This window comes from Anopheles bellator, chromosome 2 (genome assembly GCF_943735745.2).
Source record: "Anopheles bellator chromosome 2, idAnoBellAS_SP24_06.2, whole genome shotgun sequence".
Classification (NCBI taxonomy): Eukaryota; Metazoa; Arthropoda; class Insecta; order Diptera; family Culicidae; genus Anopheles; species Anopheles bellator.
Genome location: NC_071286.1, coordinates 80,601,344 through 80,617,821, shown reverse-complemented (window position 1 = coordinate 80,617,821; position 16,478 = coordinate 80,601,344). Strand labels below are relative to the sequence as shown.

The 16,478-nt window shown below is 51.4% G+C and overlaps 1 protein-coding gene across 1 annotated transcript in view; it reads left to right on the top strand.

Annotated features, from left to right (window-relative positions):
- Positions 1-16,478, top strand: part of LOC131208164 (cyclic nucleotide-gated cation channel subunit A) — a 36,333-nt gene that overhangs the window by 14,159 nt on the left and 5,696 nt on the right. Inside the window, exons 3-11 of the mRNA XM_058200814.1 lie at positions 6,537-6,782; positions 10,281-10,443; positions 13,176-13,444; positions 13,516-13,786; positions 14,066-14,184; positions 14,284-14,478; positions 14,573-14,783; positions 15,442-15,582; positions 15,659-15,809. Coding sequence (XP_058056797.1) covers positions 6,537-6,782; positions 10,281-10,443; positions 13,176-13,444; positions 13,516-13,786; positions 14,066-14,184; positions 14,284-14,478; positions 14,573-14,783; positions 15,442-15,582; positions 15,659-15,809 — 1,766 coding nt within the window. The remainder of the gene's footprint in view (positions 1-6,536; positions 6,783-10,280; positions 10,444-13,175; positions 13,445-13,515; positions 13,787-14,065; positions 14,185-14,283; positions 14,479-14,572; positions 14,784-15,441; positions 15,583-15,658; positions 15,810-16,478) is intronic.

Sequence of the window (16,478 nt, the reverse complement as noted above, 5' to 3'; positions counted from 1 at the left end):
ACTAACAGCTTGTAGCGGTTTGTAGTGTGGCTGTTGACATTAACGCCAGGACCCGAGCGCATGGATGGCGCGAGAACATGATCCCAAATTTCATTACAAATCAACTGGCTCGGTAGTCGGAACTCGGTCGCATTTAAGATTGCGACAAAATTGAACTGGAAGTTTACGCTGGCGCTTCCGTTTCGGTGCCGACGGCGGTAAGAAAATCAATCATCAATTCCACAAACTTCCCCGACACCGAGCAGCAGCCGACAGCACCGAGTGGCCAACTTTGACAATTTTATCGCCCGCTCGCCAAGGAACCAAGTTTCGATCGACGCGCCCATGATTTATTGCGGCCCGATCCCATCGAATCAGGGTGCTGCCGGAGATTATGCAAAGCCCGGCCCGGTGTGTAAATTTGCTCGGTTCACACGGATTAACGAAGTAATTAATCAACCTGGGAGCGTCGCCCGGTGGGCTAGCACCATAAATTGCTACCCCAATTTTCCACACCGGGTTAATGGGTAAGTAAGAGGCCATGTTCGCTGGGCCAACCGAACCGTTTCGAACCGGGCCCGTTCGTTCCGGGGCTCGACAAATAACGACCCCGGAAAAGATGGATCGGCGTTAGTTTTCGGTGAATATGATTGGGCGCCCAACGGTGGGGCCGATGACAGGCCCGTCGAGGATTACCGGAACGGGTCCGGAAATCCGTTCCCTTCCAAGCTTATCTGCTAGATTGATCGGCATCGTTTTCGGTGCGTGAAGGAAAGAAGATTTGTGGTGACATCCGTCTTCGGGCATCACGGATCGCCGGAACACTGTTGGCACTCACTTAACAGGGATTTCCCGGCCGTATGCATATCGGTGCTTATTTTGCTGCAGCCACCAAAAATGGGCTTTGACAAATGGTGTCCTATTGTCCATGAATCAGTCACCATTAATATTCGCGTGCCAGATTGACTTTTCATAACGCCAGTGATGACCAGTGAAGAGAGCATAAAATTGTGCATAAAATTGAACACCAGAACGTCCCATTTCGGGGTGGTGATACAGCCCATTAAACGGCCATCACGGCGAGTGGCCCTAAAACTCTAATAACCGTTCGATGAAGAAAGCAAAATGAAGGCAGGTTTCGTGTGCTGCGAAATGACACATTAATGGGAACGATATGTTTAGTCGAACGATTTCATCGTCATTGTTGCGGTATCCATTTTTATCACAAATTACACGGAATTACCAATAAAGGTGGTTCGTGGAAACATCGGACACTCCCATTGTAGTGGTGGTGGCTTGAATTTTCCGCTCCATAAAAGCGGCTGGCCGCATCCCATCCGATCCACCTGTCCGTGGTCCGTGGTCTGCGGGAATCTCGTGACAACATTTCGCTCGCTAATCACATTACGCTGGCCCTCCTGCTGCTCCTTCGAGGACGGTATTGTTGCGTTGTTATGAACATGTTTTATTTCGCCCTCTCTCTCCATCTCTCTCTCTCTTTGTGTCTGGTGGCCCATTCAATCCATCTACGCCCGTTAAACCCGTAATGACAAACCGCAACATCGAGGGTCGATGCAAAGTGCGGGTGCAAACGCGGGGCACCGGGCGCTGTGGCAACGACGACGGCAGCATAAAGCAGCGCAACATAAATTGACCATCACACCTAGTCGTCGAGCCACGTGCCAGCGTGCCATTAGGCGGATCGTCACGTTAAACATGACGACCATCTTCCGCAAGCAAAGAGTCAATCACGGTCTCAACGGCGCATGTTTGTCGGCCTGTGCGTCCACGTGGGACAAGATAAGAGCCCAATCTCTTCCGAGGAGGGCTCCGATGCTCCAGTCCAGGGAGTACTTATTTCAATTCAAGTTATCAATATTCGACACGAGCTTGCTTAAAACTAACATAAGATTCTCTAAACACCGTACGTTAATGCTTCCAAGGTCACTGTCCGGTTTGGCACGGACTTCCGACGTCCGCTCGGCACCCGTTCGATAAAATATTGATCGAAAATGAGAAGTACGATAAAGTAAATGTTTACGACCCTTTGATTCGATCCGACAAATGGCGTCGATCATGAAGATTCGCCTGCACCATTGCCCAGATTGGTTTCCGTTCCGTGAACCGCACCGTATCTATGGCACCGGAGCGTCCTGGCGAATAATGTTTAAGCCGCCCGACTTCACCGTCCCATTACGGTGGCATTATGTCCGTGGAGATGATTTTTACGAACGTTCGGATTATAAGGTTCGGTTTAGTCGCCCTTTTCGACGGGATCACCACAGCCCGGGTTCCGAGGTTCTACGGAGCGAAAAGAAGTGAAACAATGAGCAAAACCGAACGCACTCAGCTGTTGTTTGGGCGGAAACAAATGGTTTTGCAATTCGCTCATTCACTCGTTCCGGTTGCCTCAGGAATTGCGTCCTTCAGGAGTGTCTCCAGGGTAGGTTTATTGGTTGCTGAAAAAACCACCGGCACGGGAAGGCAATTTAATTTTATTTCCCCACAAAGCAATACTGCAACAAGTGTTACTGTAAACTATTCTTTCATTGAGCTGAGGTTAAGGTTGTGCAGATTAAATTTGAAATTGATGAATCCACTCAAGCTGAGGCCAAGTTGAAGCTTTTGCAACTGCATCCGTAAAACAATGTTGTATTTGGCCGCATTCAGACTCGGAATTAATTCTTGATTTTTCTGCAATCCTTTAGATCGTAGAACGAGTAAATCTAAGTTTGAAGGACATTCGTCTTTGATCCCTATTTTAATATTTACTCCACGATTGTACATTAAATTTTGTAAGGAGCTTCTGATGACGAAACATTCATCTTAAACACTGGCACCTTTAAATGAGTTTATCTTCCAAACGATGCGAAAGCATTAGACATTCAACCTTCCCGAAACCTTCCTTGGGTTCCAGCGCATGGGAATTGTGCCCGGTGGAAACCTTCGGGGTGCGCTGACCCTGCCCTTTCGTTGGCCTTCGCTGACAGGCGAATTATCACCGCGATGGCTCCCAGATGAAATCCCAACCACCAGAAACCACAGCGAATTCCCAGAACGTCGCTCGTCGCTGATTTTACAGGAACCCGCCGCTGAGATTACTTCCGTCCCGGTGGGGGTTAGGCAAAAAACGGTTAATTTACAACTAATTACAATTGTCAATCACCAACCCGGTGCCCGGAGGGGTGGTCGGCGCGGATGGTCGGTTGCGGAGAAATGTCCTGCTGTGTCGGCCTAGCAACGCCTGGTTGAGTTAAATCAGTTAGATTGTTGGCCAATGTTCGGAAGAGTCGACGTTTTATGATCAAAACATGCCGCATCAGCGAACCGTTCCTGCTAAAGTTCCGACCCTGGACGGACACCGATCTGTGGACACTCGCCTAATAGACCGCTGCCTCGGGCTACTTGAAGCGGCGATCCTTTCACCGAGCTGAACCATTTTCCACTCCGTTTGACGTCGGGCCTTTCATCCGGGCCAGGCGCTAAAGCCAGTCCAAACCGTTTGGCGGCCGTCTCAAAACAACCATCTTCCCGCTGAGAAGTATCTTGTCCTTGGCGAGCCTGGCGAGAAGGCGTCCATTATTCGCCCTTACCATAGTGACTGTAATGGCCGGGGAGAGCGTTTCAACATAATTACCTCGTTCTGCCCGACGGCTAGACGGAAGGATCAGGACGGGGCAACGGGCTCTGCTAATGGATGGCGTGCGCCACTCTTACACTCCTCCTCTTTGAGTACAGTTTTTCGGGTGAATCAAGAGAATCAAGCGCCAGCAAACCAGAAACAATATCTCGGGCATTCGGTCAAAACTTGGCTAACCGGAATTTGCGAATAATTTAAAACTTTTTCCACCAAGAAACCGTGACATCGTGATGAATAGTTCGCGTCCATAGCTAAGCAAATGAATAGGAAGTGCGATTCTATCAAATTTTGTGTTATTCGTGATGTTTTCGTGAAGGTTTTACGGCAGATAGGTTCATTTTATTAGACTCGATGCGTACCGTCATGTTCCGAATTCCGGTGCCCAAACAAGACGCTACACGTCACGGTCCCAACTAGAACCCCAATCAACCCTGTGCCAGAAGGACAGTGCCTGTGCCTGTGAGTGCGTCTGTACGTGTGTTCGTGTATGTGTGCGAGTGCCAAAAAGTGAGCAAAATCAGGAGCACACAAAATGGTGCAGCGGATCGACATCAGCACCATCGGCGGTGACAAAATTATGGTATGCAAAGTGAGCCGTTGGGCCGTGTTAAAATCAAACAAATTTATGCTAATACCGTGTTCCGATGGATGGCTTACGAAAGCCCCCATTCCGCCGACAAATCCGTGTACTCAATGAAAGCGGATGCTGGACAAAAAACCAAACTGCAACTGCATCCGATTTGCGCACTACGGAAGACCCCTTTCCCTCTGTCTATAGTAAATAGCCACATAACCCGTAACGCGAGGCTTTCTACCGATCAATAACTAGGACTGCTTCAGCTTCACACCGCCCAGTCCCTTAATGCTTTTAGTGCTTCGGTTTGTATCGGTTGTGTAACTTTTTGTTGTTGTTTCTGTTCGCCAATTTTTGGCCGCCTTCGTTCGAATAAACTTTGACCGGGCCGGGAAGTTGCGACTTCCGGAGAAACTTTCTTGCCGATGGAGTTCAACCCCGGTTTCAATTAGTGCACAACTTTTCGCGCCACTCTCGAGAGCCATTCTTCTGCCACTGCTGCTGGTGGCCACGAAGGAGAAAGAGACTCTACCACTCCATAATGGAATATGGTGGGTTAATGAAATGTTTATCACACTAAAATCACTTACGCCCGGTTGGATAATGGTGTTGCTTCAAAGGGGTACACCATAGTTCAAACAATTGCGGCCGTCGTTCGAAATGGAAAAGCACAATTACTGCAAATTGTTGAGATTTCGTAAAGTATGCCCATCTCGAAAAGGAGGTCCTCGTTTTCGTACGCTACCGACTCCGAACGAGTCCGAGAACCATTGGACGATGTTAACTAATGATACTAATGAGCCGCGAGCAACTGCATCGCTTCCTTTTTTCGATCGACTCACTTCGGTCGTCTCACCAGATGTCTGCTCTCATGGTTCAATGGAATGGCAAGGTAATCAAACGTTATTGAGCGTACCTAATCAAGTGATTGTGATGACCATTAATTCATTGGAGTGTTCGCACCTCCTCGGATCGCGACCGTGGGTCGCCGGCGCTACTGTTAAAGTGTCCGTCCAAAATATGCTAAATATGCTGCTATCTAATATTACAGCAAACAGTTTTCGTGTTTGAACCCTTTGGCTGTATCAATCACCGACGAGTGCCATTACTCATCGTGAAGATACTGATTCCGGCACTAATGGAATCATCAATCAAACGCGCATTCCTGCAGCATAGTTTGAGTAGCACCGTGACGTGGCTCGTGCATTCCTCTCGCATCGCATCGCATGCATGCATAAATTCATAACCTTGGTTCGCATCCACACCGGGAACGTCTTCGTGTCCTCCTTCGAGACGAACAGTGGCCGATTGCGTTAGCAAGTGAAGCAAGGTGAAGTAATCACCCATCGGTATCGTGTTTTAGGGGCCGTCAAGCGACAAACCGAGGCCTTCGCTACCTACGCTCCGATTGAACTTGTGCCTGGTCTCTGGTGTTACCGACGGTGTGGTTTTTGAAGTTCAAGACCATTTATTCCGAACACGTCCACATCGATCGCCGCTGGGAGGTCATGGCGGGCGAGGCGGCCGACCCAGGCCGCAAGTGGTACGTGCTGCGTCGGAAGAAATTTATGACAAACCTCAAGCCGAACCTCGGGCCGGTACCCACTCTGAAGGGTGGTATTGACAGGCACCGACAGGTGCTCCTTCCCACCTACTTCGACGTGAAATTAAATTATCGATTAATTTTAAACTCAATAACTGGGTTACCCGTGGCCCGACCAGTGGCTGCTGGGTTGGTGTTCCAATATGTTGATCCCTGCGGCACTGACCACTTGGCCCTCAATCGATCTTATAACAAAGTTCCCTCGTTATAAGAATAAAGAAAACAGCTGAGTCTAATTAAATAAAATTGTTTCCTTTGCCCAGCAAAAACTTTGCCGGGAAATTGTCTCAAAACCCCCGCGAAGGTCAAGAACGGTTTCCACGGGAATTAGTGATCCCTCGAGCCGATCGATTAATAATTGATTCACCATCACCGCACTCGCAAAGTTTCCGTCGCCGCCGGATTCCATCCGAAGGCTCCATATTTTATTCACACCGCAACCGGCGGAAAGCAACGAAACAACACACTTTATGATTCAATTGGCCACCGGGAAGTAGTGCGGCCATTGTTTGACGATAAATTTCCACGAACAACCCGCCCGGCCTGCGCTCACTCCTCGGTCGTCGATTAAAAGCTGAAGCAACGGCCGGGCCCGGGCCCGGGCCCCGGGGGTTACAATTTACTTCGTCACCATTTTCCGTTGACCGGAAGCGCACACTTTCGTTCCTTTGTTTTCACCCATTTCGGATTTTCACTCACTTTTCCGTGTTCTTTCCTTTTTTTCTATCTCCCATTCCCAGGAACCGAGCGCCGGACGGCGAGGAAAGCTGTCGTCCTTGCGCCGTTCGCTGAACGCGCTCCGCTGTAGGATATCGAAACGGGGCCGCTCGAAGCCGCCCGACCAGTTCCTGGACAAGTTCTCCGCCGCGTCCGCCACCTCCGACACCCGCTTGCATCAGGCCGGCTGCGTCGCCCCGCAGGCCGTCCCGTCCGACGGTGTCTGCAGCCGCCTGTCGGTCGATCCGTCCCTTCCGTCGCACTACCGGGTGAGTAGCTTCGATTCGTCCCGTCTCTCTCTCTCTCTCTCTCTCTCTCGCTCTCGCTGTCTTCTTATCTTTCCGGAGGACGTATCCTTGCCGACGGGCCGACGGCCCCGTTGTCCTCACCGGAACACCAGCAGGACCCGCTGTGGTGCGTTCTTCGCAAATGAGCAGCAGCATCTGGTTGCAGCTTGATTGCGAGCAATTTGAATTTGAAATCGTGGTAATTGGTTTGCCATTCTGCCGTTCGGTTGAACTAATTTCGATTAATTGAAGCGGATGGCGGCGCTTTGCTCTGTCGCCCTTTGTCGCCGCTTGGTGGGTTTAATATTTTCCGCCCCATTACCGCCGTCGTCCTACGGCCTACAGCTGGCCAGGTTAAAGTGCCCATCTTGGCAGAAAGATCGGGGGCATGAATTATGGGTGCGCTCACTTGCTGATAGAAACCGATGTGACAGCGCAATCAGCATTTCGCCTCCGCCCGAAGGCTATCCAATCAAAAACCACGAACCACAGAGAGCCACGGCTTCCGGTACGTTACATCGGGAATTCAAATTCATGCGTCCGGACAATGTATGGCTAAAAACTTATGTCAGCAACTTTCGGTGGGCCACCAAAACCACAAAAACGGCCGGTTATCCGTTTCGTCCTGCTCGGATAATCCTTTATGAATGCGGGATGCAGATCGCGGCAGATAAAAACAGGGTCCCCGTTTTTTGCCCGGTGTCAGTCACTGTCGTGTCGTGTCCGCTATTAGTATTGTGGAGCCGAGGCGCGAGTAAGGACGCGTGACAGGTGGCGCTATGCGCCAGTGCACGTGTACTCCATCGTAATATTGCTGCGAGTGGGTTTTAATCGGAAAAACGACAAAACAAACCCAACCAACACCCCGGAACGTATCACAGCGCGTGTGTAGCCCCTAGGACCCTGGGTGGGGTCCTGGGTTGGGCTGGGCTGGGCCAACAACGGTCAATGAGGCGCGAGCTTCCGACTTCCGAAACTGTATGGGTGGGGTACGGCAATCGAATCGATTGACGGCTTTGTCGTATCAATTTCATGCTCGCCTGACTGCTGACCGGTTGCCGAGCCGAAACATGTTTTTCAAGGTTCAGAAACACAATTTCGATCCGATCGTAAAGAATCTTGAACAACTTTTGGGAGAAAACGATGAGGACAGCAACAAATCAAGATCGAGATGGCACAAATGATTCGGGCGCCAAGATCACCGACGGAAGGGACCAAAAGACAGGAAAGGACGATGAGGCAAGGACGCAGATTCATAGCGATTATTATTCGTGTACGATATGCGCCTCTGTTGGGGTGTTTTTTGAGGATTATACTGTACTATATGTATGTGTTTGTGTTTCACAATTAATTATCAATTATTATGTACTATGTGATCATGTTTTTTGCCTTACATGTTGATTATATAACCATATGCATAACTTTTTCAACTAAGAATGAATATTGTAATCAAATATTAGTATTAATATTAGTATTCCATTAACGTAAAATAAGTAAATATTTGCGAACAATTTAAAAGATGTGAGAAGGAAGTGAAAGAGACAAACAAACTCAGAACGCTTTAAATATCTTCTGTCCAATTAAACAAAAACTCAACAAGAGCGTTTCTATTGGAGCTTGCAATATTGCTCACAACCTGAAGCAATTTTACCAAACAATACTCGAATTTCAAGCGAGTAAAGTAAAAAAAATACAATTGGCCATACCGTCCAGTTGAATGCGATGATTTTCCGACATTCAAAACACTTTCCGAACGAACAGCAACAAACTCGACCAGCAAATTAAATGGAAGCTCCTGAATGGCACACTTACTCGGAGTCTCTAATGACGACGACGACGACGACGATGATGATGATGATGATGAGGCTTCGCAACGGTTTGCTTTTTAATGTTCCGCCGGGGGCCGGGTAGTCAAAACACGGAATGCTCAAACCAAAGCTCCAGGAGTCAGACCTTCCAGCCTATATATGGCCGACGGGCCACACGGCGCTGTAATGCCAGCAACACCCAGCAACGACCGGTATCAGGTTCCACGCCGCGTAAGGAGTCCGCCGCCGAGTTCACTAAAGCAAACAGCCGTGGCCTAGAGGTCCTGCCGGCTGTTGGAGAGTCCCGGTGGGCAAATAATGAGCGAATTAAGTGCTGGTCGGGCTTAGGTCGGGCTCCGTCGTTCAGCGTTTCGGTATCGGCCCGTGCCCGTGTGGTTTCGCTCGTTTAATGTGTTGATCCTGCGCTTCCGAGCACCATGACCGTGAGGCACATCCGTGGTGTGTGGTGATGCCACAAGGCGGAAGTCACGGCAACTCAATGAAGTTCCCCACTCGCTCCGGGAAACTCCGGGGCGAAGGAGGGGGAGCCCATCCGCGTAATAAGATCGAAGACACGTGTGATGGGCGCCAACTTTTGGCGTCCTTCATCGTCGCTCCCGGAAAGGTTGCGCTGGAAGCTCGCGTGGAGTTCCTCGACCCAGGCGCAAATAAGGATTAATGGTAATGCCACACCGGTTCGAGCAGCTACGATGATTCGGGTTTCGCCATATTGATTATTAATATAGCACGGCGCAGCAAGGCCGTCGTTTCATCGAACGTCCTTCAAGCCGTGCCGTGACTGATTGGACACGCTGCGGCAGCCATGATTTGCCGATAAAACGTCAATATTAACGCTGCTCGGGGAGGGTTTGGTAGCTGAAGCGCTGCCTTTTCGAAAGATCAATAACACAAACTTTCAACAACGCGGTTTTGCTGGCCCCGGAACAAATGGAGTTACGACTTTCGAATGCATCCGAAAATTAAGTTTCCCATCAGTTCCAGTCTGCGTCGGGGAAAAGGCAACCACCGAGCAGCAACATTTACATGACGATCCAGCATGCGAACTTTTCCTGCCAGTTTTATGCTCCCGCTGCAGGCGGTCTCGCCATCGGAAACCGGTTCGGACCGGACTCTAACCGCTTCACTTCCGACCGGCATCAGCTGCGCTGGAACAACGGCTACGGCATCGCTCAATCGCAATCGGATGGTCGTTTTAATTACCGCATGTCGTTGCTGTCGGTGCCATCCGTTCGTGCTGGCCGCCGCCCGTCGTGCCATCGGAATTGGTTCGATGAGCAAACAAGCCGTCATCATCGGCACCTACACAGGAGTAGCTGATGCATCCTGCTGGCGCACTCAACTCGCCATCATATCGCTCGACGTTTCGGACATTCCGCTCCGTGACACACGTGTGTGAGGGTTTGCGATAAGACTACTGGCTGGCGAACCCGGCAAGACCAGGGCTTCCAGGGCTCCCGGCGAGGACCCAATTATCTTCTTTCACCGGCCGGCTGGTGGGACGGAAATTTGTAACTGCATTTGATTAACCCTCCATTTTCGGTCCCACTCGCTCTCTCTCTCTCTCTCCACTTTTCTTTCTGTCTCCTTCTGCCGGCAACCGGGATGCTAGAACCCGAACTAACTTAAACCACTTTTTTGCACACTTTTCCAGTGGCTGTCCGTCGTGTCGTTGGCTGTACTGTACAATATCGTATTTGTGATAGGGCGAGCGGTCTTCTGGGAGCTGAACAAGCAAGCCACGGTGCTCTGGTGGGTCCTGGACTATCTCTGTGACTTCATCTACTTGGCCGACACGCTGGTGCACTGTCACGAGGGTAAGTGGTAAGACGCGATGGCTGGTAATTGAAAACTAAAACACGAAAAAACGCGAGTGCAATTCGCAAGTCCGGGAAGGACATCGCTCATCGCTCGGCCAATCTCACGCCCTGCGGGCTGAGCCTTGTTACCAATTTACCACTGAATTCTGATTCACTTTTTAGACGTCAAACGTATCTTAATGGCCACCTACTGGGGGGGCAGGTTCATCGACTAAATCATTCCCAGCGTCCCTATCGGTTCAGTGAGATCCTCCATAAACTTCTCGTCGCGGCAGCGGAGCCGAGCAAAACCGAAACCACCGCAAAACGGAGCCATAACTCACAAATTATCCGTAATCTCGGTGCAATCTCTTGTTTTAATTACCACCGTTATTGGGGGCGATCCTGCGACCCGATCCGGCGATACACACAGACGGCACGGACATCGCACGTGGGGCCCGTGGTCAAGGTCCTTCGCTGGCACTGACTGGCTGGCTGGTTTGGCAGCATTGCGTTACCGGAAACGCATTTGTGGCCTGTGGCCTGTGTATCCTTGGCCGGTCTTCCGGTCTCTCCGAAAGCCGCCCAAAGTTGGGCCCGGCTAAAAGAAGAAGTGCTTGGCTTTGAAAATTACACCCGAAACTTCTCCAATTGCGTTTCCGATAGCCGAATCGCCACGTCCGGCTGACTTCCGGCTGCTGTCCGGCCGGGACGATCGATCGCACGACTGGTTGGAACCGATCCCAAATAGCAGCAAAATTGGGACCTTACGAAACTGGGCCCCTCTCGGGACGGGAACCTTTTGGCACGCGTTCCTCGAGCTGGATTCTGGTTTGTAGAAGAATTCTGGGCTCAAGAGAGAAAAAGATAGAGAGAGCACCCGGAATGGCGTGCCTCCTGCCAGAAAATAGGTTAATCGATTGCTGGGCAGATAATTTATTTCCTGCCCGAGCCAACCCCCTCCGTCTATGCCGCTGCTGTGTCGAGTTCCTTGCTCGCTGGCAGTCAGCTGCCATGTCGGGCTCATCGTTCGCTCGCTTCGGCTTCATCGTCAGGCACGAGGCCCCGGGCGCAGTTGGGGCGCTTTCTTCGAAGATTAGGAAAATGAGATTGAGATTGTGGATGAGCCCCGTTCGAGGGAAGTTCCCCGCCGGGCGTGGCCCATAAGGGGCACCGGCCGCACTGTCTAACGTTTGCTGTAGCGAAGCGAGTCGAAGAATTCGTGTTCGCCTCGGGCAAGTGATTCATTAAACGTTGCTCCGGTCAGCTCGTAATGGCCTCCGGGTCGGTGTTTTCTTCTTGGTCCGGAGACGCGCAGCCTGCCTGCCGCCGGATCAGTCACTCCCAGTGGGTTGCTCTCGGAATCGTTATTATGATCTGGACATAGTTTAGGTAGCTATCGATGGAACTAGGCAGGAGCTTGTGGGGAACATCGGTGTGATTTGGTGTAATTGTTTCCAAGTGTTCCATTCCGCTGGCATTTCCCCGGCATGGCCCGCAGGCTTTTCATCGGAAACAAATCCGTTGATTAGGGTACATCAATCATCGGCTTTTCGATTTGCATAAAACATCGTTATTGATCAGCAACCGAAGATGGATCAAAGAAAAGAGTTTTTGACAGTCACCATCGGTGCTCGTGACAGCGGAAGACACGCCGCGGTTGTCCTCGCATAGAATTGATTGCCCTCGCCCACGTACTACAGAGAGATTTTGACGAACACCTCAATCTGCCGGCTGACCTGGGCCGACTTTCGACCGGGAACCTCATAGCTGTTTCCATTTATCCCGACGAGGCCCGACTGTGGGTTGCTTGCCCATCGACCAACGCCAATCAACGCCGCACACGTCAAGGCTGTTCCGATGCCAACCGTTAATGTTTTCCCTCGGCTTCACCAACAACTAAACTAAAACCCCATGGCATAAAGTCATACCCGTAGCCCGAGAAACGGAAAGTCAATCACGGTATCGTCTCCGCCCGGTGACGCACACGAAATGTGCGAGACTTTTTTATTGATTATTCAAGCGAGTTTCTCGAACCGAAGCGTGTTTCCACCATTAGCGCCCGAAAAGCACATCGCCCCATCGGAAGATGGGGAAGAATGTGCGGGTCAAAGGCACTGAAAATCATTGAATGCATCTCGGAACCCAGCGAACCCAGTGAACCCGGGGACCATAATGTTCCGTCTGCCGCGAGTCATTTCCCGCGCACGCCGTCAAAAATAGCATAAATCAAATCAAACTCTGAAACTCAATTTATAGGTCCCGAACCCGGTGGTCCCGTCGAGCCGATTTTGCTCCTGCTTTTTGGTCCCGTCGATTCGTCCGTGAGATGGCACTTCGCTGATTGAAACTCACGACTTGCTCCTTTTGTGGGGAAGGAAAATGCAAATCACCTGACTGGCGGACTGGTAATTTCCAGCCAACGGTAACTTGGCGATGACGTACGAAGAAATATGCCGGAGCGGGTGCGGAATCCGATCAAACACGTGTCGATGCGCCTTGTTTGCTATTTTTATTTCGAAACATCCATGGCCCATGGCTTTCGTGCTCTCAGTGACGTCTGCAGACCTTCTACCCAGCATCGTACGGAATGTTCTTGAGCGGTGACGTTCGAAATAACGGTCAGGATCAGATGCCGCAGGGTACTAATTATCGAGCAGTGTAGTCTACAAGTGTAGCTGTGTCAGTAGCAAAGATGCGGTTCGGTTCCATTCAGTCCGGTTCTCACTCACTCCTTCTCCGTTCGGCAGGTTACCTGGAGCAGGGATTGCTGGTGCGGGATGCGTCGAAGCTGCGGAAGCACTACTTCTCCCGCCAGCGCTGGTGGATCGACGTGGCCTCGATGCTGCCGACCGACCTCGCCTACATCTGGTGGGCGCCGAGTTCCTGTGCCGCCACCCGGCTACCGTGTCCAATTATAGTTAGAATTAATAGGTTACTGCGTCTTCCAAGAATGTGGGAATGGTTCGATCGGACGGAAACGGCCACCGGCTACCCGAACGCCTTTAGGATATGTAAAGCAAGTAGTCCGAAAGTCTAGCCTATCGATCGAAAGTCTATCTAACCGCACCGTCCATTCCCCCCTTGCAGGTTGTTTTAGCTATTTTAGTACTCATCCACTGGAACGCGTGTCTGTACTTTGCGATCAGCTACGCGCTCGGTTTCAGCACCGACAACTGGGTGTACAACATAAACGGGCCCAAAAATCTGACCCTCTCGCGCCAGTACATCTACAGCTTCTACTGGTCCACGCTGACGCTGACCACGATCGGTGAAACGCCCACCCCGGAGAACGACGCCGAGTATCTGTTCGTCGTGGCCGACTTCCTGGCCGGGGTGCTCATCTTCGCCACCATCGTCGGTAAGGGCCTACAACAGCCAACAGATAACCGCCCGAAACGGTTTGAAACTTTGTGTAACTATTACGTCATACGATCCGATTTAAGCGCACAAAGTCCAATTTGCGTGATGCGGTAATCTATTTAAATTGATCCCAGCGCAAAGTGTAAAGAATCGCCCATTCGCCCTGGGCTCGAGCGCCGCTCATTTAGCACTAATCTCATGTTTACGGCCCACTTCGCGGCTTCTGGGACCTGCTTCCCGGGATGCATCCTTCTGATGGTGGTCCTCTCGTCCGCAGGAAACATCGGCTCGATGATATCGAACATGAACGTGACGCGCGTCGAGTTCCAGAATCGCATGGACGGCGTCAAGCAATATATGGCCTTTCGGAAGGTTGGCGGTGAGCTGGAGGCACGGGTACGTACGGAGGACCCGTCGGCGCGGCTGGGCACGGCCTCCAATTTCCAACGAACGAACGAACGATGTTGCGTAACTCTCTCTATCCACCGCCGGCAGGTTATTCGGTGGTTTGCCTACACCTGGGCCCAGAGCGGTGCGCTGGATGAGGAGCGTGTCCTGGCGGCGCTACCGGACAAGCTGAAAGCCGAGATTGCGATCCGGGTGCACATGGACACGTTGCGGCAGGTCCGCATCTTCCAGGACTGCGAGCCCGGGCTGCTCGAAGCGCTCGTGCTGAAGCTCAAACTCCAGGTACGGCCACCGCCGACACTGGATCGGTCCGTAGCGCAACATGCTGTCTGTGTCCTGCCACCCCGTGTTTTGATCTCTTTTCGCTGCAAAACAGGTGTTCAGTCCCGGCGACTACATCTGCCGGAAGGGCGACGTCGGGAAGGAGATGTACATCGTGAAGCGGGGCAGCCTGTCGGTGGTGGCGGACGACGGTATCACGGTGCTGGCCACCCTCGGCGCCGGCTCCGTGTTCGGCGAGGTTTCGGTCCTGGAAATCGCCGGCAATCGCACCGGCAACCGACGGACGGCGAACGTTCGATCGATCGGTAAGTGGCCCGGTGTGTCCCCGGCAACTCGCAGACACGGAGCGAGACTTTCAGGAAGACGCGAGGACCAACTTTTCTTTTTGCAAGCGCGCTGCTTGCATTTCGCCGGTGGCCCCAGGCGGTGCAAAGTCCAGAATCCGGTTTGTGAGAAGAGATTGTTTTTAGCATCGAGAACATTTCGTCACCAAACTTCATTTCCATCCACATTGAATTATTCATAAGCCCGCATCTGTCTAGCTCGAACGAACAAGGTTTCCATGGAGATTTCCAGAACTAAAAAGGAACTCTTCGATGTCGCTGCAATAATGCATCCATTTTGTTTGCTCGAAAAGAAGCTTCTTTTGCGGGGAACGCAAATAGACTTGGAAACGCGAAGAATGTTCACGCGAATTGGCTCGACGGTTCGTTAATTAGCTTCCCGGTTTGTTAGCAATCACAATCGCAGCAGCCCACGTATGGCGTCCTTCCGTGGTCCATTTGCACGTCACTTCATCAGACTAGGACTTGCCCAGGGGCTCCACCGTTCATTCATCGTCTTTTTGGCCGGTCAAGTCTGGCCAGTATTTTTCATTGAGCCCTCGGATCGATCGGCTCGTGTCAAAATGGCGCCGGCTCGCGTTAAGCTCCACTTCGTTCTACCGACTGCTCCTTCCCGCAGGCTACTCCGACCTGTTCTGTCTGGCCAAACGTGACCTCTGGGAGACGCTGGCCGACTATCCGGAGGCGAGGGCGTCACTGACCGAGCGCGGGTGTCAATTACTGCGAAAAGATGGTCTGCTGGACGAGGCGGTATTTGCCAGTAAGTGTTCCGCTCGCTCGTCGGCGTCGTCTTTCAGCAAATAACGCGTCCAATTCCGGCCGACTCCACTCCACAGATGCCCAGCAGACGCAGGATTCGCTCGAGAGTGGCGTCGCCCAGTTGGAGCAGACGGTGGAGAATTTGAACCTCCGGCTGGCCCGCCTGCTGGCCGAGTACTCCGCCAGCCAGTCGAAGCTGAAACAGCGCATCTCCAAGCTCGAGGACAGGTGAGTCATTTCATTCGCCCCACACGAAAACTCCAACGAAACGAAGCAGGCCGGAAATGACGGCCAGGCCACGCAGCCGGGCTTGAAGTGTTCGTGTCAAGGTTGAATTTAGAACGACACCGGCCATCATCGTAACGAGATCTTCAAGTGTGTTTTCCAACGCTGGCCTTGGAGCGTTCGTGAAAGTTCAACGGTCACTCTGGAAGACCCATGAACAGGAATCTCTGACCAAAACGACACATAGTAACAGGAGACCGAAGACGAATTCTTTTCTTCTGGTCTATTGCATACTTTTAGGCGTAATTAATAGAATGTAGCGTTTGAGTACATTTGAAAAGTATGCAAATCGCTTCTAATGCTAACGGTACGTTTCTTTGAAACGTTGTTTTTTAAACTAGCAAATCAAAACGGAGAGGTTCCAGGATGTCTGGGATTAACGCCAACCCCGGGGTCCATTAGAGGCCAATCCTTGAACCCTGCGAAGTCGGTCGATGATCCCGGATTTTGTAAGGGTGTAACGCCTTGAGATGGCCCTGGTTATGGAGTATCTACCCCCCTCCCCAACGAAGTGTCTGTTAATGAGAATGGCCGCCATTAGTTTTATATTGCACCGGATTGAAGGACCTTTCGTTTATTGAGGATCGTGACACGCCGCCCAACGAACAGTCA